We start from the raw sequence: 24815 nt of genomic DNA on the forward strand, positions 1-24815 counted from the left end.
TGATCAAGGCGTTCTTACAAATTCCAAGAACGATCTTCTTCAAATCAAATCAACCAAGTCCCAAAGCTTCAAGGCGTTCTTACAAATTCTAAGGACGTTCTTCAAATCAAATCAAACCAAGTTCGAAAGCTTCAAGGCGTTCTTACAAAATTCTAAGGACGTTCTTCTCAAATCAAATCAAGTTCAACGTTCAATCCAAAATCATGACTTAAGTCCTTTGGATTGGCGTCATCAAAACAAGTATTTCAAGAACCTTCGAGCTTGTTCAAGAATCAAATGGAAGAGAAGAATCAGAGGATTAACTAGAGATTGCAATCCGCATAAATCTATTCTCAAATCTATCAAATTATCTTTGTAACGCATTTTGTATTTTATCAAATTGAAATACAAAAATTTGTGTTTACAAATTTTGGCACGCCCAGTGGGACATCTCTATCTCTCATCTCTACTCTTCACCAAAAATCTTGAACAATGTCTATTCAACCAAATGCAACTGCTCCAGCTTCATCTAAAGGTTCTTCGGAAAGCATCGGTGTGATCACGCGAAGCAAAGCAAAATTGATGCAAGAGGTGTCCAAGTCGACCTCCCGTCTTCCATCTATCCATGAAGAAGATGACAACTTTGAGAGAAGCTTCACATTCCCCACTGAAAATTATCAACTCCATGCAAGTGTCATGATGACAAACACTTCCACCATGGAGGAACAACTCTTGAACTTGACAAAGATGGTTGAATCTCTAACCAAGCACATCCAAGAGCAAGATGCCCAGATTGCAAAGCTTAAAGGAGAAAAAGGAGATTCAAGCCACGCCAACAACGATAGGGAAGGCGAAGAAAGCGAAGAAGATGGAGAGAATAACGATGAAGAAATCTCCAAAGACAAATCAAAGAGTGATGGAAAAAGGCCTTCAGGAAAAGACATTCTCTTCTCGTCTGGTGGCCTCATTCCCATTGACCAACTCAAAGAGTTCATCGAAGCAACAATGAAGAATAACTCCGATGGAAGCTCCAAGTCATCGTTAACTTACTCCAAGCCATATACTCGGCGAATTGACAGTATAAGGATGCCTCTTGGTTATCAGCCCCCCAAATTCCAACAATTTGATGGCCAAGGAAATCCGAGACAACATGTGGCTCATTTCATTGAAACATGCAACAACGCTGGTACTTATGGAGATCATTTGGTCAAACAGTTTGTTCGCTCATTGAAAGGTAATGCCTTTGATTGGTACACCGACTTAGAATCAAACTCAATTGATAGTTGGGAACAACTGGAGCATGAGTTCCTCAACCGCTTCTATAGCACTAGAAGAACTGTCAGCATGGTGGAGCTCACAAGTTCGCGTCAATTCAAAGAAGAGCCAGTCATTGATTACATCAACCGATGGAGAAACCTTTGTCTCAACTGCAAGGACCGATTGTCTGAATCATCTGCCATCGAAATGTGTATTCAAGGGATGCATTGGGGCTTGCAATACATCTTGCGAGGAATCCAGCCAAGAACATTCGAGGAACTAGCCACTAGAGCTCATGATATGGAGTTGAGCATGATGGCAAGCGGGATCGAAGGACCACCAATCCAGGAGTCCAGCAAATTCAAGCCAGAATTCAAGAAAGGAGGAAAACCATATGACAAAGCACCAAAGAAGGAATCTATGGCGATTAAGGCAACTTCGGTGAAATTTCTAAAGAAAGAAGCTAATCAAGAAAGCAACCAGAACACTTCACGAGACAATCAGAACTCTTCCCGAGACATGGGGCAAAGAAGATCTACCTTGAAAGAAATGCAACAAAAGCAATACCCTTTCTTAGACTCTGATGTTTCAGGAATTTTTGATGACCTGCTCAAAGAAAAGCTTATCGAGTTGCCAGAAATGAAGCGACCAAATGAAGCAGGGAGGACAGATGATCCAAGTTACTGCAAATACCATCGTCTGGTTGGGCACCCCATACATGATTGCTTCATCTTTAAAGACAGGGTCATGCGTTTAGCTCGAGAAGGGAAAATATCTCTTGAAGAAGACGCTACTGCTGTAAATATGGTCTCCACCGACTTGAATGACATAATAGAAGGTATTGGAGCTCCGTATGACACATCCAATCAAGTAGATGAAGAACTTGAGATAAACATGGATGAAGACAATGATGCATTGGCAATCACATTCTCCAATGAAGACTTGCAGCTTGGATCTGAACCTCATAACAAGCCATTGTTCGTGAGTTGTTATACACAGGAGCAGAAGGTCAATCGAATTCTCATCGATGGAGGCTCGGCGGTCAATATTTTGCCACTAAGGACTTTGAAGCAATTGGGAATCCAAGTAGATGAGCTGTCAAACAGTCGATTGATGATCCAAGGTTTCAATCATGAAGGGCAAAGAGCTCTTGGAACTATAAGGTTGCGATTGCTGATGCAGGACATGGATTCGACAGCGTTGCTTCATGTTATCGATGCCAAGACGTCCTATAATATGCTTCTGGGTCAACCATGGCTTCATGAAAATGGTGTTGTTCCTTCTACATTGCACCAATGCTTCAAGTACTATCAAAATGGTGCCATAAGAAAAGTGGTTGGTGATCAAAAGCCGTTTACGGAAGCAGAATCACATTTTGCTGATGCTAAGTTCTATTTGGAAAGAACCAAAGTCTCAATGGTGAAAGATGATACATCACATGACGAGTTGAGATCTTGCCAGGAGAAAAAGAAAGAAGAATCTTTTCTGAAGATGGAAGGATTCACCATGCCTTTAACGAAGATTGATGCCAAGAAGCCAATTCACCAACCATTTGAAGGGTTTGTCCGACCAAAGCAAAGTAGCATCACAGAGCATGAAGATCTCTCAAACAAAGAACTCTCAAAGCACTTTGGTCCGAAGGCATATAAACTCCTCGTGAATGCTGGATACAATCCTCAAGAAAGCTCTATGTCAAGGTCTCATTTGGAAAAGACTGATAACGCAGGCCAAAACTCCAAAGCAGGTTTGGGATATACAGTGCAAAGCCCCATTCGAATTGCCATCAAGAGAGCTGCCACTAACTATGTTAGCACCCAACAAACCCTGGAATCGTCAAACATTCAAAGGGTTTCTGTTTTCAGAATGATGGGTAGAAGAGAAGCTCAACAAGTATCTGTCTTTAAAAGACTTGGCAAAGGTAAATCATGGAAACGAAGCAAGACAAAAGGGAGTGATGAACTGCACATAACAGAGAAATGGAGAAGTTTGATCCCTCCTCGAATGAAAAGATACACCACTTTGATTATGTCATGTGGGAAAAAAATGAAAGCTCAAATGAAGACCACCACCTTCACACGAGATGCCATAGATCAAGAAGATAGAGGAAGTGTGGCTTCCTCTTACTACACTACTAATAGTGCTAGTAATCCAGTTCCTCTTCCTCATACTACTCAAAGTCAAGTGCGTCGTGAAATTGCAAGTCTCGTTAGAAGTGGCGTTATCACAACAGGCGTCGCAGAGAATATAGCCTTCATACGCCAGAGAAATGAAAGCATAAAGACGTGTTTTGATTGCAAAGATCCTCGCCAAAAGGATGAAGACGTTGTCATAGCAAACCATATCACCTCCTGCGAGAAAATGGTCGTTGGAGAAGAGAATTCGCACTTGAGCCCCAAAGAACTGGAAACTCCGGATGAAGAGAGATTAGAAGTCCAGCAAAAATTGGAATACTATCAAGCTCTTCCTTCAAGATCCTTCAACAAAGCAGTGCGAGCGCCCTCTTTTCAAATTGGAGACATGGCCCTCGCTGCAAGGAGGCCAATTGTTATCACTCTCAACGGAAAGTTCTTGAAGTACTACTATCCTTGAAGGGTGGTAGAAGTTGAAGCATGTATATATGTGTATAGTTATTTAAAAAAAAAAAAAGCCAAAAAATAGAAAAAAAAATATATAAAAGCAGAAAAGCAAAAAAAAAAAAAAAAAAAAAAATGAAAAGCAGAAAAGCCGAAAAGATGAGTCAGATGGGAAACCAGAAATGAAGAAAAACAACAAAATGAAGCGTATGAAGACAGCTCCTTGACGCACGAGCCTAAACTGCATGTTACTCCTGGCCCGCATGAGTATAAACTGTGCACGGCACCCAATCTCAAACACCCGTTGATCATATGAACTACGTTTTGACTTGATCCCTTTCAAAAAGGGTACGTAGGCAGCTTAGATAATTTCTAAGTTCAGTCATGAATTGTGTTTGGCTCTTTTCAATTTATATCATCAAAGTTATGATTTAAGTTGATTATGTGAAGCCGAATATGTCTCAAATTGGGAAGAAAATCAAGCCATCAAAAGAAGCACAAGCATTTGGAGAAGATGTCAAAATATCCATCACAAACCAAATAAGAATCATCAAGAGAGAAATGATAGAAACTGCGGTTTGCATCAATACTAAGCAAATGGGTCTTGATCCTCCAAAGTTCTCTGAGCAGAGATCAAAAGTGACTCTGAAGTCTTCAAAATTCCGCAGCATTTTCTCATCAACATGTGCAACTTTATGTTTGTCAAAATCTCTTTTGAATTCTGGGATTGCACCTCGGACAATATGAAAGGAGGCACTATCTTGCTTGAAGGACAACGTCATCTCTGTCTTCCACCTCTCTATCATAGCAAGCACTTCCTTGATCAAAGCAATTCGGACGATGGCTTCATTCTCCTTGGCTTAAGCATCAAGAAGAAAATACTCAATCTTCTCGAGCCGTTGTGCAGAATTCTCCCAACTTCGTGAGATGCCAAACATAACAACAACCTCGCTCAAACCAGATTCAAACAATCCCAGGCCTGAGCGCACCCAAGACCTGTCAAAGAATTGAGTCATCTGGCATTGAGGTCGGCTATGCATCGACAAATTCACTTCTCTCCAAGCTAAAGTTGAATGCGCTCGTGGAGTTGAAACACATGTTCGCCAAACATAATAGAACACCATTGAGTCATCTAGCCTGCTCGAATGCGCGCAAAGAGAAAATGTAACCAACAATCTTCAAAGGTTGGACTCACAATGGCCCAGATCCGAGCGCACCCGAAATCTGATTAAAAGCCAATTGAGCCACCTGAAGTGCAAAGTAAACATCACTCAAATAAAGTCTTAGATGGGCTGCTGCCAGATTTTTGGATGAACTCTCTGAGGATGGTCTTTAGTCGGGCTGATGGAGATGTCAAGACTGAAAGAAAGAAGACAATAGATTTCGAACTTTGCAAATACTCAAAGCATCTCGTTTGGGGCAAAATCCGCCATGAAGTTGATTAATGAGACTATGCCAATCTTTAACACAAGCTTCCAAGCTCCCATTGCCATCAACTGCAAGAAAAATAAACAATATTCAAAATTGGGGTTGACTTAAAAAAAAAAAAAAAAAAAAAAAAAGAAGAAGAGGAAGAAGGAAGAAATCAGCGTGTGCGCCATCAGAGAAGTATTCAGCTTATTAATAATTTTGGGCCAAGTTTTATTGGTGAAAGATTAACTTAAAAGGCCCAACATAATCATTTTCTCTAAAAATCCGACCAAACTCCTTCTTTTAAGAAAAGCCCACAAGCCTCAATCTCTCTTTCTTTCTCTCTCTCTTAGTTAACACACACACCAACAGTCCGCCCCTCTTCAGCCAAAACCCGCCGTCGCGGCTCCCTTCGACGAGGAAGCCGTCGACCGGCCTCCATCTCCCACACACTTCCGCCACTCACAACACGAACCAGATCTCACTTTCTCTCAGCCCTCAAAGTTCAAATCGGAAATTCCCCGCTAGGCCCTTCCTCCTCCGGCGAGATTGCCGCTCAAATCGGTCGGCGCGACCTTGTCTGCTCCTCTCTCCCCCTTCACCTCTTAAATGAACCCTCAGAAAACGCACCATCAAGAGCCCTAATTTCTCCTCCACCAGAAATCGTCACTGACGCCGTCACTGAGCGACCGGCAAGCGGGGCCGCTGCTGCCGCTGTTTCCGAGGTCCGCCGCGCCTTTGCTTTGGCACCGCGAACAACCCTGATTCGACCTTCAGCGGGGTCGTCTCTGTCTCTCAAACGCTGTTGGTGCTCTCTGGTCCGATGGAATCAAGGCGGTCGCCCTCCTCCTTGTTTAAAGGAACAGGAGAAGCTATGAAAGAATGGAGGAGATTAAGCTGAACTTACATATCCGAAACTTGGCAGCTGGAAAATACTCCCTTTGATTGTTTGGTGAACAAAGACTGGATAAGGGAGTTTGTTTGTTTAAAGGAGAGGACAGGCGGCTCCGTTGCTGGCCGAAGAGAAGCAGCAGTGGTCACAGCCATCTGGAGATGCCGATTGCCGAAGAGCCTAAAATCACCAAGAAACAGAGATTGATTTCCGACTACTGCTACGCCCGCTGAGAAGAAGCTGGAGACCGCTACAAAGCCGAAGCCAAATACCACCACCGCGCTCCAAGCCCGTTTCAGTAGCTGCCGCAAGGCTCCACCGTCGTCTCTCGCCTTCGGCACCACGCGGTTCGTTGCCGTTCGCTGCTGCCAAAGACCGGCGAGTAAGTTGCCTGGAGTCTCCTGTAGACAATTAAATTGTCGTCGAATTAAATCGTGCCACGTGTAAATTCATGAATTAAATATTCAATTATATTTTCTATTTTATTAAATGGGATTTTATTCCTAATTAAATAGATATATATGATTAATATTTAATATAATGAATTAATGGGCTTATTGGTCACCTAAAGCCCTAAGGCCCATACATGGAGGCCCAAAACCCATAAAGCCCACGAAGCCCATCTCTAAAATCTATAAATAGAGGTGTTGGGAGCTCATAACCAACAACGTGAAGGAACGGAAGATTGAAGAGCATAAGAATTCTCTCTAGTATCACAAGTAGAAGAGACGAAGAATTGGAGAGTTCAAGTATTCTTCCAAGTATTCAAGTATCTTGAAGAATTCTATCTAGCGTTCAAGTCTTCTTCGAATCTTCAAGTATTTGAGTATTCAAATCTTCAAGTATTCTTCAAGTATCTTCAAGTGATCAAACCTTCAAATCTTCAAGTGATCAAGGCGTTCTTACAAATTCCAAGAACGATCTTCCTCAAATCAAATCAACCAAGTCCCAAAGCTTCAAGGCGTTCTTACAAATTCTAAGGACGTTCTTCTTAAATCAAATCAAGTTCAACGTTCAATCCAAAATCACGACTTAAGTCCCTTGGATTGGCGTCATCAAATCAAGTATTTCAATAACCTTCGAGCTTGTTCAAGAATCAAATGGAAGAGAAGAATCAGAGGATTAACTAGATATTGCAACCCGCATAAATCTATTCTCAAATCTATCAAATTATCTTTGTAACGCATTTTGTATTTTATCAAATTGAAATACAAAAATTTGTGTTTACAAATTTTGGCACGCCCGGTGGGACATCTCTACCTCTCATCTCTACTCTTCACCAAAAATCTTGAACAATGTCCATTCAACCAAATGCAACTACTCCAGCTTCATCTAAAGGTTCTTCGGAAAGCATCGGTGTGATCACGCGAAGCAAAGCAAAATTGATGCAAGAGGTGTCCAAGTCGACCTCCCGTCTTCCATCTATCCATGAAGAAGATGACAACTTTAAGAGAAGCTTCACATTCCCCACTGAAAATTATCAACTCCATGCAAGTGTCATGATGACAAACACTTCCACCATGGAGGAACAACTCTTGAACTTGACAAAGATGGTTGAATCTCTAACCAAGCACATCCAAGAGCAAGATGCCCAGATTGCAAAGCTTAAAGGAGAAAAGGGAGATTCAAGCCACGCCAACAACGATAGGGAAGGCGAAGAAAGCGAAGAAGATGGAGAGAATAACGATGAAGAAATCTCCAAAGACAAATCAAAGAGTGATGGAAAAAGGCCTTCAGGAAAAGACATTCTCTTCTCGTCTGGTGGCCTCATTCCCATTGACCAACTCAAAGAGTTCATCGAAGCAACAATGAAGAATAACTCCGATGGAAGCTCCAAGTCATCGTTAACTTACTCCAAGCCATATACTCGGCGAATTGACAGTATGAAGATGCCTCTTGGCTATCAACCACCAAAATTTCAACAGTTTGATGGCAAAGGAAATCCAAGACAACATGTGGCTCATTTCATTGAAACATGCAACAACGCTGGTACTTATGGAGATCATTTGGTCAAACAGTTTGTTCGCTCATTGAAAGGTAATGCCTTTGATTGGTACACCGACTTAGAATCAAACTCAATTGATAGTTGGGAACAACTGGAGCATGAGTTCCTCAACCGCTTCTATAGCACTAGAAGAACTGTCAGCATGGTGGAGCTCACAAGTTCACGTCAATTCAAAGAAGAGCCAGTCATTGACTACATCAACCGATGGAGAAACCTTTGTCTCAACTGCAAGGATCGATTGTCTGAATCATCTGCCATCGAAATGTGTATTCAAGGGATGCATTGGGGCTTGCAATATATTCTGCGAGGAATCCAGCCAAGAACATTCGAGGAACTAGCCACTAGAGCTCATGATATGGAGTTGAGCATGATGGCAAGAGGGATCGAAGGACCACCAATCCAGGAGTCTAGCAAATTCAAGCCAGAATTCAAGAAAGGAGGAAAACCATATGACAAAGCACCAAAGAAGGAATCTATGGCAGTGAAAGCAACTTCTGTGAAATTTCTAAAGAAAGAAGTTAATCAGGAAGACAACCAGAATGCTCCACGAGACAATCAGAACTCTTCCCGAGACATGGGGCAAAGAAGACTTACCTTGAAAGAAATGCAACAAAAGCAATACCCTTTCTTAGACTCTGATGTTTCAGGAATTTTTGATGACCTGCTCAAAGAAAAGCTTATCGAGTTGCCAGAAATGAAGCGACCAAATGAAGCAGGGAGGACAGACGATCCAAATTATTGCAAATACCATCGTCTGGTTGGGCACCCCATACATGATTGCTTCATCTTCAAAGACAGGGTCATGCGGTTAGCTCGAGAAGGGAAAATATCTCTTGAAGAAGACGCTACTACTGTAAATATGGTCTCCACCGACTTGAATGACATAATAGAAGGTATTGGAACCCTGTATGATACATCCAACCAAGTAGATGAAGAACCTGAAATAAACATGGAAGAAGACGATGATGCATTGGCAATCACATTCTCCAATGAAGACTTGCAACTTGGATTCGAACCTCATAACAGGCCATTGTTCGTGAGTTGTTATACACAGGAGCAAAAGGTCAATCGAATTCTCATCGATGGAGGCTCGGCAGTCAATATCTTGCCACTAAGGACTTTGAAGCAATTGAGAATCCAAGCAGAAGAGCTGTCAAACAGTCGATTGATGATTCAAGGTTTCAACCATGAAGGGCAAAGAGCTCTTGGAACTATAAGGCTGCGATTGCAGATGCAGGACATGGAGTCCACAGCGTTGCTTCATGTGATTGATGCAAGGACATCCTACAACATGCTTCTGGGTCGACCATGGCTTCATGAAAATGGTGTTATTCCTTCTACATTGCACCAATGCTTCAAATACTATCAAAATGGCACCGTAAGAAAAGTGGTGGGTGATCACAAACCTTTCACAGAAGCAGAGTCACATTTCGCCGATGCTCAATTCTATTTGGGAAGAACTAAAGCAACAGTGGTGGAAAGGGATGTACCACAGGAGGAGTCAGGATCCCGCCAAGAGAAAGAATCTCGCCCAAAGATGGAAGGTTTCACCATCCCTTTGACTAAGATTGATGCCAAAAAGCCCATTCCTCAGTCACTCAAAGATTTTGCCCGACCAAAGCAAAGTGGCGCCACAGAACATGGAGATCTCTCAGACGAAGAACTCTCAAAACACTTTGGTCCGAAGGCATACAAACTCCTTGTGAACGCTGGATACAATCCCCAAGAAAGCTCCACGTCAAAGTCTCATGTGAGAAAAACTGCTAATACAAGCCAAAATCCCAAGGCAGGCTTGGGATACATGGTGCAAAGCCCCATTCGTATTGCCATCAAGAGAGCCACTGCTAACTATGCTAGCACCAAGCAAATCCCGAAATCTTCAAGCAATCGGAGAACCCAAAGGATTTCTGTTTTCAAAAGATTGGATGAAAGAAAAGCTCAACGAATATCTGTCTTTAAAAGGCTTGGCAAAGGCAAGTCATGGAAAAAGGACGTGACAAAAAGGGCAAATGAATTGGACATAACAGAAAAGCTAAGGAGCTCGATTCCTTCTCATATGAAGAGGTGTACCACTTTGCTCATATCATGTGGAAAAGAATTGAAGGCCAAAATGAAGACAATCATCTTTACACGGGATGCCGAAGACGATGATGAAGATAGAGAGAGTGTGGCTTCATCTTACTACACTACTAATAGTGCTAGTAATCCAGTTCCTCTTCCTCATACTACTCAAGGTCAAGTGCGTCGCGAAGATGTTGTTACATCAAACCATATCACCTCATGTGAAGAAGTGGTTGTCGAATAAGAAGACGCTGAAATAGCTCCTCAACAGTTTGAAGAAGGAATTAAGGCTACTGTTGATGAATTGAGAGAAATTAATTTGGGCACTATTGAAGATCCACGACCCACTTACATCAGCGCGTTGCTGACCGTTGATGAGGAATACTCATATATCGAATTGCTCAAAGAATTCAAAGACATCTTTGCATGGTCTTATAAGGAAATGCCGGGGTTGAGCTCCAAGATAGCTGTTCATCATTTAGCCGTTAGAAAGGATGCACGACCAGTCAAGCAAGCCCAACGCCGATTCCGACCAGAATTAGTTCCTCTAATTGAGGCTGAAGTGAACAAACTCATCAATGTGGGGTTTATTAGAGAAGTCAAATACCCAACATGGATTTCAAGCATTGTTCCAGTGAGAAAGAAAAATGGGCAAATTCGTGTATGTGTTGACTTCAGGGACTTGAATGAAGCATGCCCCAAGGATGACTTTCCATTGCCAATTGCCGAATTGATGATCGATGCCACAACTGGACATGAAGCATTAACCTTCATGGATGGATCTTCCGGTTACAATCAAATTCGCATGTCACCAAATGATGAAGAGTTAACAGCATTTCGAACCCCGAAAGGAATCTATTGCTACAAAGTGATGCCATTTGGGTTGAAGAACGCCGGTGCCACTTACCAAAGAGCCATGCAGAAGATATTTGATGATATACTTCACAAAAATGTTGAGTGCTATGTAGATGATTTGGTGGTTAAGTCTAAGAAACAAAGTAATCACCTACAAGATCTACGAATGGTTTTTGAGCGATTGAGAAAACATCAGTTGAAGATGAATCCACTAAAATGCGCATTTGGTGTCAAGTCTGGCAAATTTCTTGGGTTCATCGTTCGCCATCAAGGGATAGAAATTGAACAAGCAAAGATTGATGCCATACTAAAAATGCCCGAACCTCGAAATATCCATGACCTGAAAAGTTTGCAAGGGAAGTTAGCATACTTACGAAGGTTTATTTCAAATTTAGCTGGAAGGTGTCAACCATTTAGCCGAATTATGAAGAAGGGTATACCATTCGAGTGGGATGAGTCATGTAGAAATGCTTTCAAGAATATCAAATCTTACTTGATGCAGCCTCCTGTATTAGCAGCACCTGTGCCAGGACGCCCCTTGATTTTGTATATTGCTGCTCAAGAACGATCCATGGGAGCTCTGCTTGCGCAAGAAAATGAAGGTGGAAAAGAGAATGCATTATACTACTTGAGCAGAACAATGACACCAAATGAGTTGAAATATGCTCCAATTGAGAAGCTGTGTTTGGCATTGATTTTCTCCATCCAAAAGCTTAAGCATTATTTCCAAGCTCACACTGTCCGCCTTATATCCAAGGCAAACCCTTTAAAGTTTGTGATGTCAAGACCTGTTTTATCTGACAGGCTTGCACGTTGGTACCTCCAACTGCAACAATTTGAGATTGTGTATGTTCCTCAAAAGGCTGTGAAGGGACAAGTGTTGGCAGACTTCTTAGCAGACCACCCAATTCCGGCTGAATGGGAGCTAAGTGATGACCTCCCGGATGAAGATGCACTTGTAATCGATGTCGCCCTACCATGGTGGATGTTTTTCGATGGAGCATCTCATAAAGAAGGTGCTGGTGCCGGGATCGTGTTCGTGACACCAGAACGTCAAGTGCTGCCATTTTCCTTCACTCTAACTGAGAATTGCTCTAACAATGTAGCAGAATATCAAGCTCTGATCCTCGGTTTGGAAATGGCGTTGAATATGCAGCAATCTCACCTCAAAGTATATGGTGATTCTAAATTGGTGGTTAATCAAATACTTGGACTGTATGAAGTGAAGAAACCTGAATTATTGCCATACGTCAAGTATGCTCGCAAGATCATTGAGTGGCTTGGAGATGTGGAAATCGAACATGTTCCAAGAAGTGAAAATAAGCAAGCAGATGCCTTGGCTAAACTCGCGTCTACTATAGCTATGATCAGTGGCGAAATTCAAATTCCAGTGTGTGAAAGATGGGTTATACCACCTATTTTTGAAGAAGAGAAATGTGAAGAAATTGAAAGTCATCTTGTTGAGGTCTTCGAAATTGAGGAGGAAGATTGGCGCCAGCTGTTGGTCGATTACTTGAAGTATGATAAATTACCAAATGATCCACGTCGAAGGGTTGACATCCGACGGCGCGCCACTCGTTTCATTTTCTTCAAAGGGACGCTTTATAGGAGGTCTTTTGATGGAGTATTTCTCAGGTGCCTAAGTAGTGAGGAAGCTGCTAAAGCCATGGAAGAGGCGCATTCTGGCATTTGCGGTGCTCACCAGTCAGGTCCAAAGCTGCACTTCCGAATCAAAAGGATGGGCTACTACTGGCCAACTATGGTGAAAGATTGTTTGGATTATGCGCAAAGATGTCAAGCCTGCCAATTTCATGCGAACCTCATCCATCAGCCGCCCGAACCACTACACCCCACGGTTGCGTCCTGGCCTTTTGATGCCTGGGGCATGGATGTTGTTGGTCCATTGACAAAATCATCAGGGGGGCATTTATACATTTTGGCAGCGACCGATTACTTCTCCAAGTGGGCTGAGGCGATACCATTAAGAGAAGTGAAGAAAGAGACCGTTGCTGAGTTTATCAAGACCAACATCATCTATCGCTATGGAGTTCCTCGCTACATCATAACTGATAATGGAACACCTTTCAGCAACACGGTGATAAACAAGCTTTGTGAAAAATTCGGCTTCAAGCAACGGAAGTCATCGATGTATAATGCACCGGCAAATGGGTTGGCTGAAGCATTCAACAAGACTTTGTGCAATCTGTTGAAGAAAATTGTTTCAAAATCAAAGCGTGACTGGCATGAACGTATTGGGGAAGCATTGTGGGCATATCGAACCACCTATAGAACTCCTACGCAGGCAACGCCTTACTCTTTGGTATATGGGGTTGAAGCTGTCATTCCTCTCGAGCAACAAATTCCCTCTTTGAGAATAGCCATTCAGGAAGGGCTAACTGAAGAAGAAAATGCACGTCTGCGTCTAGAGGAACTCGAAGCTCTAGATGAGAAAAGGCTGGAAGCTCAGCAAAAGTTAGAATGCTACCAAGCTCGCCTCTCAAAGTCTTTCAACAAGACGGTGCGAGTGCGTTCTTTTCAAGTTGGAGATTTGGTCCTCGCTGTGAGGAGGCCAATCGTTGTCACTCATCGTGTTGGAAACAAATTCGTATCAAGGTGGGATGGCCCATATGTTGTCAAGGAAGTCTACACAAACGGAGCATACAGGCTTCTTTCTGATGACAACGTCAGAGTTGGGCCTATCAACGGCAAGTTCCTGAAACGTTACTATCCTTGAAAGGTGGTAGAAGTTGAAGCATGTACATATGTAAAAAAAAAAAAAAAAAAAAAAAAAAAAAATGAAAAGCAGAAAAAGCCAAAAATGAGTCAAATGAAGAAAAGCAACAAAATGGAGTGTATGAAGACAGCTCCTTGACGCACGAGCCTAAACTGCATGTTACTCCTGGCCCGCATGAGTATAAACTGTGCACGACACCCAATCTCAAACACTTGTTGATCCTATGAACTACGTTTTGACTTGATCCCTTTCAAAAGGGTACGTAGGCAGCTTAGATAATTTCTAAGTTCAGTCATAAGTTGTGTTTGACTCTTTTCAATTTATATCATCAAGTAATGATTTAAGTTGATTATGTGAAACCAAAAGACGTTTCATTCCAAAATAGCAAAGAAATCAAGTCATCAAAAGAAGCACAAGCATTGGGAGAAGATGTCAAAATATCCATGACAAACCAAATGAGAATCATCAAAAGAGGAATGATAAAAATGCAATATACTAAGCAAAAGGGTCTTGATCTCTCAAAATCTGCTGCATAGACTCTAGTGAAAGCTTCAAGGCTTCCAAATTCTTCAAGACCTCATCATTTCTCGAAGCCTCCTCAAGCTTGGCCAGGTCTTCCTTGAGTACCTTGACCTCACCACGAGTAGTCTTGAGTATCAGGCTTCGCTGCTCCAAAGACACCAACAATTCTTTCTTGCGTTTCTCCAACTCATCAAGATCCGCTTTTAAAGCATCACAATTCGCAGCATCCTTCTTCTCTTTGGCAAACTTCTCTTGAAGGCAAACCTTGACTTCTCGAACTTTGAGTGTGTGGCCTTCATTGATCTCATGAGAAGCCGACCTTACTTTATCAAAAGTGGTGGCTTTGGAGAATAGTTCATCAATACTATCTTCAAGGTTGGAAAGGTCAAGACCACAAATAATCTTCATACGGGAAAGGCCACTCCGTATCTCGTCTTCAAGCGCCGATAGAAACTCGACTTTGGTTCTCTCAACCTTGTCACGAAGCTTTCCCCAGATGATCCTGCAGCACGACTTGAGTTCATCATCGATCATGCGTGTGGCATTGAACTCGGAAGGCGCCCCACATGATGGCATTGGTCGGGGGCGGGATTGTTTAGCAAGACAAGGAATCTCGTTTGACTTATTGGATTCAATGGATACACAGTCGATTGGTGAGCCCTTCTCAAGATTATTTCCAAACACTTCTTTCAAAGTCTACAAAAGGGCAAGAAGAAGATGCAATTAGAATGGAAATTATATATTAATACGAAAAGAAGATAAGAGATGAGGAAAGACCTTGTTCACATCGGCATCCACTAGAGTTGGCTCTTCCTCAACGTGACCATCGGCCGGTTTTGAGGACCCCGCAATTCTCTTCTTTTTCCAATTACGCTCAGAATTGCTACTACCAGAATCAGCTATAAGGGTGGTAGAGACGACCTTCCTCTTTCCATCTTTGGAGTTGATTGCTTCTTCCTGATCTTTTCTTTTAAAAGTGATATGAGCCGGAGAAGAGATTTTGTTTTCAAAAGAAAATCTGTACGTCTTATCCCACCAAGTCTTATAGTCGACTGAACAATGTATCTTCATGTCCAAAGAAGATCGTGGAAAACATGCCCTTGATCGTGATCTGTGCAGCAAACACATGCGCCAAAGGTTGAGACCTTCTTCCAAAGATGTCCTTCGAATGTTCTGAGTAAGGCTGCTGGGTACGATCTGGTAATAGCTAAATTGACGACTGAAGCGGTGAGGACCATAAGACTCCACGATGAAGTGGTCATCCAGCCGGCGAACCAAAAAACTCGAACGAATAGCCATGAAGAAGCATTGCTCAATCTCTCTTGTATTTTCACCATCGACATAGAAAATGTCATCTTCCTTGGTGAACGTGGTACAATTCCAACGAATCGAATTGTACGACTGAATTCGTTCGCGGCACGCAACAGGCAGATAATACTTCGCAGCTCCTTCGCCTGAGTATAGAGTCATCTTGGCGACACCAAGGCTTCTTGGAAGGGGAATGTGAGTGTTGAAATAGAGCGCTATCCAACCATATATAAAATGAAAGGGTAGCGTCACCAGGACAAGAGAAGGCTCCATAGAACTAGAGATAGTGTTCAACCCTTTGTAGATGTTGGCTAGAACTGGAGCTGTAAGGGCAACTTTCTGTTTGCACGCCATCAAACTTGCCATTTTGAAAGAGGTTGGTCTAATCGACATGGCATCACCATCTGGAAAAACAAAGATACACAACCAGCAAGCTATATGAGCTGCCAAGTACATAGTGGTGTGATACTTGTCACTAGCATCAAGCTCGATGAATGGAGCCCTTTCTTCAGAAGACCATGATTGATGCGCTTCAAATGAACCACTCGGATTATGAGTCGATTTGGGGCGTTGAGATTTCTTTGCCCTGCGAGCAGGGGGATGAGAATACTTTGAAGCTTTCTTCGACCAAAATTTGATCCATTCATCGATAGAAACTGAGCTCTTAGGATCCTTGCCATCACGATGCTTAAGAGAATAGTAAGCAGAGAGTAAATATCTACAACTCAAGGGAATAAACGGGTTGCCAAACTGATCTTTGCCGAGAATCTCTTTCACGCAGGGTACAACCTCATCATACAGTGTCCCGGTACACGGAAGCCCTGATAGATACTGTAAATCCCATAGAGAAATAGACATCTCGCCAGATGAAGTGAGAATGGTGTTCGTCGCAGGACACCAAGCTTCACAGAACGCTTTAACCATCTCGGGCTGGCAATCATAAGTGAAAAGAGAGGCATAAACTGCATCATAGATACCAACAACTCGGAGTTCATTCCCGCAGCGGCTAAGGATATCTTCAGTCCACTCCCAATAGCCTTCAAAGAAATGAAATTCCCCACGAAAGCTTGTAACCCTTCCCCATTTGGCATCTTTATCGATGATCCTTCGCCTCAAAGTCAATAGAAAATTGGATTCCTTGCTTTGCCAAGGACGGGCCGGATGCAATGTATGAGCCTTCGACGCTTTGTTCAAACTGATCTCGCTGGTCCATTCCGACTGATATAGAGAATTCAAAAGTTTGGGCCAAGGTTTCACATAGTGGCCTATCAATGCCGGAAATACTCTTAGATGCATGCCCATTTCCGTCTCTTGCTCATCATCACTCAAAATCAGCAAATAGTCTTGACCCTTGACCACAATATCTTTGAAGACCACCATCGTGACACTGCAAGGAAGCAACACATCCAGACTTAGAAATTTATTTGCATTTAAATAAAATGTGAATTAAATTCTAGTCAAGATAAAAGGAGGCAAGCAAAAGGAGGCACGATTGAATTATATATATATATATAAATATATATATATATATAATAAAAAGGAGAAATTTAATCATTAAAAAAAAAAAAAGGCCACCACTCCTTGAATTATATATATATATATATATATATATAGAAATTCAATCATAAAAAAAAAAAAGAGGTAAAAAAAAAAAAAAAAAATCGGCCCATCTCAAACCAATTACCCTTAGCCCATCTCCCACTATCTCTCATTAAAAATGAAAGCCCATCTCTCATAGAAGCTATCCGAGGCTGACAATCTACTTAGCATGTTGAAGGAAGAGCTCAGTATCTCACAGCAGAAGCTGGAAAGCATAGAGAATGATCTAAAAGCAACTGAATCGAGGGAAGCTGAAGTTATCGAGAAGCTCAAGCTGGCCGAGGAGCAGCTAGAGCAACAAAGCAAAGTGTTGGAGACGGTGACTGCAAGGAGTGCAGAACTTGAGACGTCGCATGAAACTCTATCAAGAGATGCAGACCTCAAAATGCAGGAGGCAATTGATAATTTCTCCAACAGAGATACTGAGGCGAAATCGTTGCATGAAAAGGTGCAGGATCTTGAAAATCAAGTGAAAAGCTATCAAGTGCAGCTTGCAGAAGCAACAGAGAAACATGAAACTGCAAGTAAAGAGCTCGATCAGATTTTATTGAAGCTTGCTTCTTCTGAAGACATCAGTGAAGGCCTGAAAACGAAGATCCTCGAGGTTGAAGGAAAAGCTGACTCTTACGCCTCAGAGAACGCGCTCTTATCTGAAAAGAATATGCAGCTCAGTGAGAAGGTTCAAGATCTTGAAGAAAAGCTAAACGTTACAGTTTCTGAGAGGGAAATCTCTTCACAGCAGCTCGCTTCTCACTTGAGCAGCATCACGGAACTGACTGAGCAGCACTCTAGGGTCTCTGAACTTCATTCTGCAGCTGAAGCTCGCATTTCTCAAGCAGAAGCTCAGTTGGAAGAAGCCCTACAAAAAGAAAATCTAGAGAGAGAAACACAAGTAAAGAGAGAGAGAGAGGATGGGAGATGAAAGGGTGAAGAACGAGGCAATGGAGATTATGGGTCTGTTTCAGTTGCTGCCTCGCCTCGTCGTCTTCGATCTCGATTATACTCTCTGGCCTTTCTACTGCGAATGTCGGTCGAAACGGGATATGCCGAGAGTGTATCCTCATGCCAAGGGCATTCTCTACGCCCTCAAGGATAAAGGTGTTAAGATTGCAATTGCCTCAAGATCACCAACTCCTGATATAGCTAACACTTTTCTTGATAAATTGGGGATAAAATCATTGTTTGTTGCTCAGGAGCGGCAGCAGCTCAAGCGCGCCCAGCTGCAGGCCAGCCGCGACACCGCCGCCTCCTACATGCGCAACCCCATGGTCTCCCCCTCTCACTGCCGCTTCTCTCATCTTTTAAAAAAAAAAAAACGCAGATCAAGAACTAGCAAAGGGTAGTTCATGGTGGTACCTCTAGCTGCCGAAAATAAAGTCACCGACCACCGTCCCTCGGACCGAACACCGGCGTCCGTCTCCAAGCTGTACGGAGTCTCTGTTATAGCTGTTCACCGCTCGACACAAAGCCGAAGCCAAATACCACCACCGCGCTCCAAGCCCGTTTCAGTAGCTGCCGCAAGGCTCCACAGTCGTCTCTCGCCTTCGACACCATGCGGTTCGTTGCCGTTCGCGGCTGCCAAAGACCGGCGAGTAAGTAGCCTGGAGTCTCCGCTATCGTCTCTTGCCTTCGACACACTCACGACCAGCAATGCTCACCATAGCTGCTACTCACTGCCAATATCGTCCCGACTGCTGCTGTCATCTAATGCCGCAAAAGATGAACCAAGTCGCCGATTGTTTCGCCGACGATGCTCGACCGCTTCTTCGCCTAGCCAAAACCAAAACGAAGAAGCTAAAGCCATGATCATGATATCACTCGATGAAATGCAGCAGCGGTAATAAGCATGGGATGAAGCTTGGAAAGTTTATTTCATGCATATGTTCGACAAAAGGGAAATTACAACAAAGTCAGCAGTTGCTTTGATCGAATAAACAAGAAACGAGAGCGTGCCTTGCATGAGTTAAAGTTGAAAGGAGAGTTAAAAGTTGGAGGAAAATTTTACTTCGACGCCGCCTCTAGTGTCAAAGCCCGATCTCTCCTTTCGCCGGCGCCTTACGAAAACAGCAACAAGCTAAGTTCTCGTCCTTCGATCACCTTCGACCCTTCGGCGGCACTCCACGAGAACTAGAAGTAAGCCTAGCTTTGTTTTGAGAACTATAACTATGGCTACTATGGCTATCGAAGGAGAACTCTTAGAGCAGGCTGTGTAAGAAGATGATAAAAAGGGACTGCTCTGGCTATGAAATACAAGAGAATGCACGCTGCCCAAGTTCAGATGGAATGAAACTAATGACAGAAGAAGGCTTTATTTATAGGCAGAGATAGCTACCAAACCCCTGAACTTAGCCACCGAAGAGTGGAGTTCCAGCTATTTTTCCAGCTATGAGAGGCCCTTCAAAACAAGCTGTCAAAGCTTAAAAGGGACTACATTTAAAGTTGGCCAAAAGTAGAACTCAACCTTGCAGTGGCCAACAAATTAAAGTTGCTGTAGAGAATCACTAACCATAAAAGTGGACGGCTGAGATTGGAAGACAAAAGTGATCAAACAAATTTGAAATGGAAGCTGTCATGTAAAGTTTTCGAAAATGGGCCTAAGAAATATGGGTGTTTGGGCTCGAAATTGGTGTGATAGTTGGAACTCTAATTGATGATTATATTCATTTTCGTCAAATGGTCTTTATTAAATAAGACTAGCAACTAAACCATTTAAATTGTTGAAATTAAAACATCTTGTTTCTCGTTTCAAAGATCAACAATTAAATTGATTTAATTGTTGAAATTCAATTCCTTGGAAATTCAAGCAAAGCACTCCTAAATACGAGTATAAACTATTTACAAAATTCAAAATCAAGAACTCCTAAATACGAGTATAAACTATTTAAAATCCCAAAATCAAATGAAGAACTCCTAAATACGAGTATAAACTATTTAAAATTCCAAAATCAAATGAAGAACTCCTAAATACGAGTATAAACTATTTATAAATCCAAAGAAATTCAAGAACTCCTAAATACGAGTATAAACTATTTAAAATTCCAAAATCAAATGAAGAACTCCTAAATACGAGTATAAACTATTTATAAATTCAAAAGAAACTCAAGAACTCCTAAATACGAGTATAAACTATTTACAAAATTCAAAATCAAGAACTCCGCGATAAGAGTTTAAACTATCAAGATATATTTCGAGACTCGTCTATTACCAAAGACATTTCGTCCATAAACAAGTCTCGATGGGGCAATTTGTAGACAATTAAATTGTCGTCGAATTAAATCGTGCCACATGTAAATTCATGAATTAAATATTCAATTATATTTTCTATTTTATTAAATGGGATTTTATTCCTAATTAAATAGATATATATGATTAATATTTAATATAATGAATTAATGGGCTTATTGGTCACCTAAAGCCCTAAGGCCCATACATGGAGGCCCAAAACCCATAAAGCCCACGAAGCCCATCTCTAAAATCTATAAATAGAGGTGTTGGGAGCTCATAACCAACAACGTGAAGGAACGGAAGATTGAAGAGCATAAGAATTCTCTCTAGTATCACAAGTAGAAGAGACGAAGAATTGGAGAGTTCAAGTATTCTTCCAAGTATTCAAGTATCTTGAAGAATTCTATCTAGCGTTCAAGTCTTCTTCGAATCTTCAAGTATTTGAGTATTCAAATCTTCAAGTATTCTTCAAGTATCTTCAAGTGATCAAACCTTCAAATCTTCAAGTGATCAAGGCGTTCTTACAAATTCCAAGAACGATCTTCCTCAAATCAAATCAACCAAGTCCCAAAGCTTCAAGGCGTTCTTACAAATTCTAAGGACGTTCTTCTTAAATCAAATCAAGTTCAACGTTCAATCCAAAATCACGACTTAAGTCCCTTGGATTGGCGTCATCAAATCAAGTATTTCAATAACCTTCGAGCTTGTTCAAGAATCAAATGGAAGAGAAGAATCAGAGGATTAACTAGATATTGCAACCCGCATAAATCTATCTTCAAATCTATCAAATTATCTTTGTAACGCATTTTGTATTTTATCAAATTGAAATACAAAAATTTGTGTTTACATCTCCGTTGTCGCAACTTGTCCCGGCACACTCACGACGATGCTCGATGCTTCTCCGCCTAACCAAAACCAATCCAGCAGAAGAAGCCAAAGCCGCGGTCATGATATTATTTGATGAAATACAGCAGCGATAACAAGCATGGGATGAAGTTTTAAGACTTGGCAAAACGCAGCAGCAATAAGCATACAATGAAGGTTTCTTGCCGATACTTGGATAGTAAAATATCAAATTTTGATGAATGAAAAGCTCACAAATACAGTAGAAGCATACTATACACAAAGTTAAAAGGGAGCATGTCATGCATGATCTAAAGTTGAAAGGAGGATCAGAGGTTGCAAGAGAATTTTACTTCGAAGCCTCTACTGCAAAGCTCGATCTCTCCTTTTCGCCGGAACTATGGGACAGCACACATTGTCGCCGGTGCCCAGTTGCAGAAATCGTAAGAACGAAAGCTGGGACAACAGCGTCCCTATAACCCCACTCTTTCTGCCTCGCTACTGCTATTGCTACATGAACTGCTATTGCTACCATGGCTGCCGTTTTTGGATGGCATTTGAGTTCCAAGATGAGGAAATTGAAGTAATGGCAGGTGGTGGTAGCTCAAGAAAGAAGCTAATGTAAGAAAAGAAAGAACAAGGAGAGTGGCTGTTATATTCTAAGAGAAGAAAACCATGATGATTGTGTGAATGAAACTGATCACAGAAGCACTCCTATTTATAGGCAAGGGAAAGTTCTCACATAGCTAGCAGTGGTGCAAATGATAGCTGGCAATAGCTGAGCATGGTACATTTGTGCGCATGAATTAAAAGTTGTTGCAAAGAAAAATGGTGGTACAAAAATGGTGGAGTTCCAGCTGTACACGAAGAAAAAAAAAAACAAAACTCCAGCTGTATCAAAGAGTAAAGCACCCCAGCTGTTTCTATAGTTTTCTGCAGAGGCTCCATGGCCCTATTTTCGCAGACTTTGATATGCCTAAAGAGGCAAAGTTGTTGCAAAGAAAAATGGTGGTACAAGAAATGGCGTGAAATAGAAAGCAAAGCATTAAATGAAAGGAGTCGAGTAGGCAAATTGCTGAGGAGCTTTTCTGATTCCATTTAATAAACTCCATGGTACATGCATGCAGAAAAAGAGACTCAAAATGTCGGATACTATGGGGCTCAAGTTGCATTTATCAAATTAAGAAGGCATATGGTTAGTAGAATAAGTATGGCTTGATCCTTCTTGTGGTGGCGCCACGTGTAAAGAGGGTTTGATTAGTTTTGTGAATGGTATCAGTAAGCTTGGAAAGAAATAGAAGTGGGCATGCATGGCTTGGTTTAAGATGTGTTGTTGGCTGTTGCCAACATGAACATGCTGTGGCAAGTTCTTATATTGTTATTTAAAAAAAAAAAAAAAAAAAAAAAAAAAAAAAACGGCAAATCCTACAATTTGGTTGGACGGAACTTTTGTCTACTAGTTGAGAGGTTGATTAAGAGAAATTTTATTTCTCTAAACCAATAAAGAAAATGGGCCTGATGTCTAAAAGCCCAATTTGTTGGCCCACTTAAATTCTATGAGTAGGATCGGCCTCGTATCAATGTTGCAAAAAAAAAAAAAAAAAAAAAAAAAAAAAAAAAATCAAATTCAAATTCAAATTGAAGAACTCCTAAATACGAGTATAAACTATTTACAAAAATTCAAAGAAATTCAAGAACTCCTAAATACGAGTATAAACTATTTACAAAAATCAAAAAAATTCAAGAACTCCTAAATACGAGTATAAACTATTTACAAAAATCAAAAAAATTCAAGCACTCCTAAATACGAGTATAAACTATTTAAAATTTACAAAATTCAAATCAAGAACTCCTAAATACGAGTATAAACTATTTAAAATTCCAAAATCAAATGAAGAACTCCTAAATACGAGTATAAACTATTTACAAAAATCAAAAAAATTCAAGAACTCCTAAATACGAGTATAAACTATTTACAAAAATCAAAAAAATTCAAGAACTCCTAAATACGAGTATAAACTATTTACAAAATTCAAGAAATTCAAGAACTCCTAAATACGAGTATAAACTATTTAAAATTTCAAAATCAAGAACTCCTAAATACGAGTATAAACTATTTAAAATTTCAAAATCAAATGAAGCACTCCTAAATACGAGTATAAACTATTTACAAAGTTCAAGAAATTCAAGAACTCCTAAATACGAGTATAAACTATTTATAAATCCAAAGAAATTGAAGAACTCCTAAATACGAGTATAAACTATTTATAAATTCAAAAGAAATTCAAGAACTCCTAAATACGAGTATAAACTATTTATAAATTCAAAAGAAATTCAAGAACTCCTAAATACGAGTATAAACTATTTATAAATCCAAAGAAATTGAAGAACTCCCAAATACGAGTATAAACTATTTATAAATTCAAAAGAAATTTAAGAACTCCTAAATACGAGTATAAACTATTTATAAATTCAAAAGAAATTCAAGAACTCCTAAATACGAGTATAAACTATTTATAAATCCAAAGAAATTGAAGAACTCCTAAATATGAGTATAAACTATTTACGAAATTCAAAGAAATTCAAGAACTCCTAAATACGAGTATAAACTATTTATAAATCCAAAGAAATTCAAGAACTCCTAAATACGAGTATAAACTATTTAAAATTCCAAAATCAAATGAAGAACTCCTAAATACGAGTATAAACTATTTATAAATCCAAAGAAATTCAAGAACTCCTAAATACGAGTATAAACTATTTATAAATCCAAAGAAATTCAAGAACTCCTAAATATGAGTATAAACTATTTATAAATTCAAATTCAAGTCAAGAACTCCTCGATAAGAGTTTAAATTATCAAAAAATAAATTTCGAGACTCGTCTATTACCAAAGGCATTTCGTCCATAAACAAGTCTCGATGGGGCAATTTGTAGACAATTAAATTTGTCGTCGAATTAAATCGTGTCACGTGTAAATTCATGAATTAAATATTCAATTATATTTTCTATTTTATTAAATGGGATTTTATTCCTAAATTAAATAGATATATAATTAATATTTAACATAAATGAATTAATGGGCTTATGGACACCTAAAGCCCTAAGGCCCATGCATGAAGGCCCAAAGCCCATAAAGCCCACGAAGCCCATCTCCAAAATCTATAAATAGAGGTGTTGGGGTGCTCATTAGAACAACTCGAAGGAGCGAAAGATCGAAGAGCATAAAGAATTCTCTCTAGTATCACAAGTTGAAGTGGAAGATTGAGGAGTTCAAAGAATTCTATCAAGTATCAAGTATTCATCAAGTATCCTTCAAATCTTCAAGATCTTCAAGGCAACATTCAAGTATCCTTCGAATATTCAAGTATTTGAGCATTCAAATCTTCAAGTATCCTTCGAATCTTCAAGTATTTGAGCGTTCAAATCTTCAAGTGTCTTCAAGAATTCTATCAAGTCTTCAAGTATTCTTCAAGTATCTTCAAGTGATCAAACCTTCAAATCTTCAAGTGATCAAGGCGTTCTTACAAATTCCAAGAACGATCTTCTTCA

The 24815-nt window shown here is 40.6% G+C and overlaps 2 protein-coding genes and 1 long non-coding RNA gene across 3 annotated transcripts; 1 reads left to right on the forward strand and 2 right to left on the reverse strand.

Annotated features, from left to right (window-relative positions):
* Positions 1-4313: 4313 nt before the first annotated feature.
* On the reverse strand, positions 4314-6506 carry LOC131024846 (uncharacterized). The gene is made up of 2 exons (XR_009102005.1): positions 6127-6506; positions 4314-5305 (listed from the first exon to the last, which is right to left on the reverse strand). It is a non-coding gene; the product is annotated as an uncharacterized LOC131024846 (long non-coding RNA).
* A 7614-nt stretch (positions 6507-14120) lies between these two features.
* On the reverse strand, positions 14121-17076 carry LOC131024836 (uncharacterized). Its single transcript, XM_057954373.1, has 2 exons — positions 15066-17076; positions 14121-14984 (listed from the first exon to the last, which is right to left on the reverse strand). The coding sequence occupies exons 1-2, from the start codon at positions 16974-16976 to the stop codon at positions 14262-14264; spliced, it is 2634 nt and encodes an 877-aa protein (XP_057810356.1). The 5' UTR covers positions 16977-17076; the 3' UTR covers positions 14121-14261.
* A 1060-nt stretch (positions 17077-18136) lies between these two features.
* Positions 18137-18538, forward strand: LOC131008137 (uncharacterized). Its single transcript, XM_057935034.1, has one exon. The coding sequence runs from the start codon at positions 18137-18139 to the stop codon at positions 18536-18538; it is 402 nt and encodes a 133-aa protein (XP_057791017.1).
* The last annotated feature ends 6277 nt before the right edge of the window (positions 18539-24815 follow it).

The sequence above is a fragment of the Salvia miltiorrhiza genome, chromosome 1 (assembly GCF_028751815.1).
Source record: "Salvia miltiorrhiza cultivar Shanhuang (shh) chromosome 1, IMPLAD_Smil_shh, whole genome shotgun sequence".
NCBI lineage: Eukaryota > Viridiplantae > Streptophyta > Magnoliopsida > Lamiales > Lamiaceae > Salvia > Salvia miltiorrhiza.

What these genes read in the sequence shown, in the direction of transcription:
- LOC131024836 (XM_057954373.1), bottom strand. Translation starts at nt 16,976, where the DNA reads ATGGTGGTCTTCAAAGATATTGTGGTCAAGGGTCAAGACTATTTGCTG. An exon ending in TGGATGCCGATGTGAACAAG is followed by an intron (nt 14,985 to 15,065) that starts GTCTTTCCTCAT and finishes GCCCTTTTGTAG; the next exon opens with ACTTTGAAAGAAGTGTTTGG.
- LOC131008137 (XM_057935034.1), top strand. Translation starts at nt 18,137, where the DNA reads ATGGAGATTATGGGTCTGTTTCAGTTGCTGCCTCGCCTCGTCGTCTTC.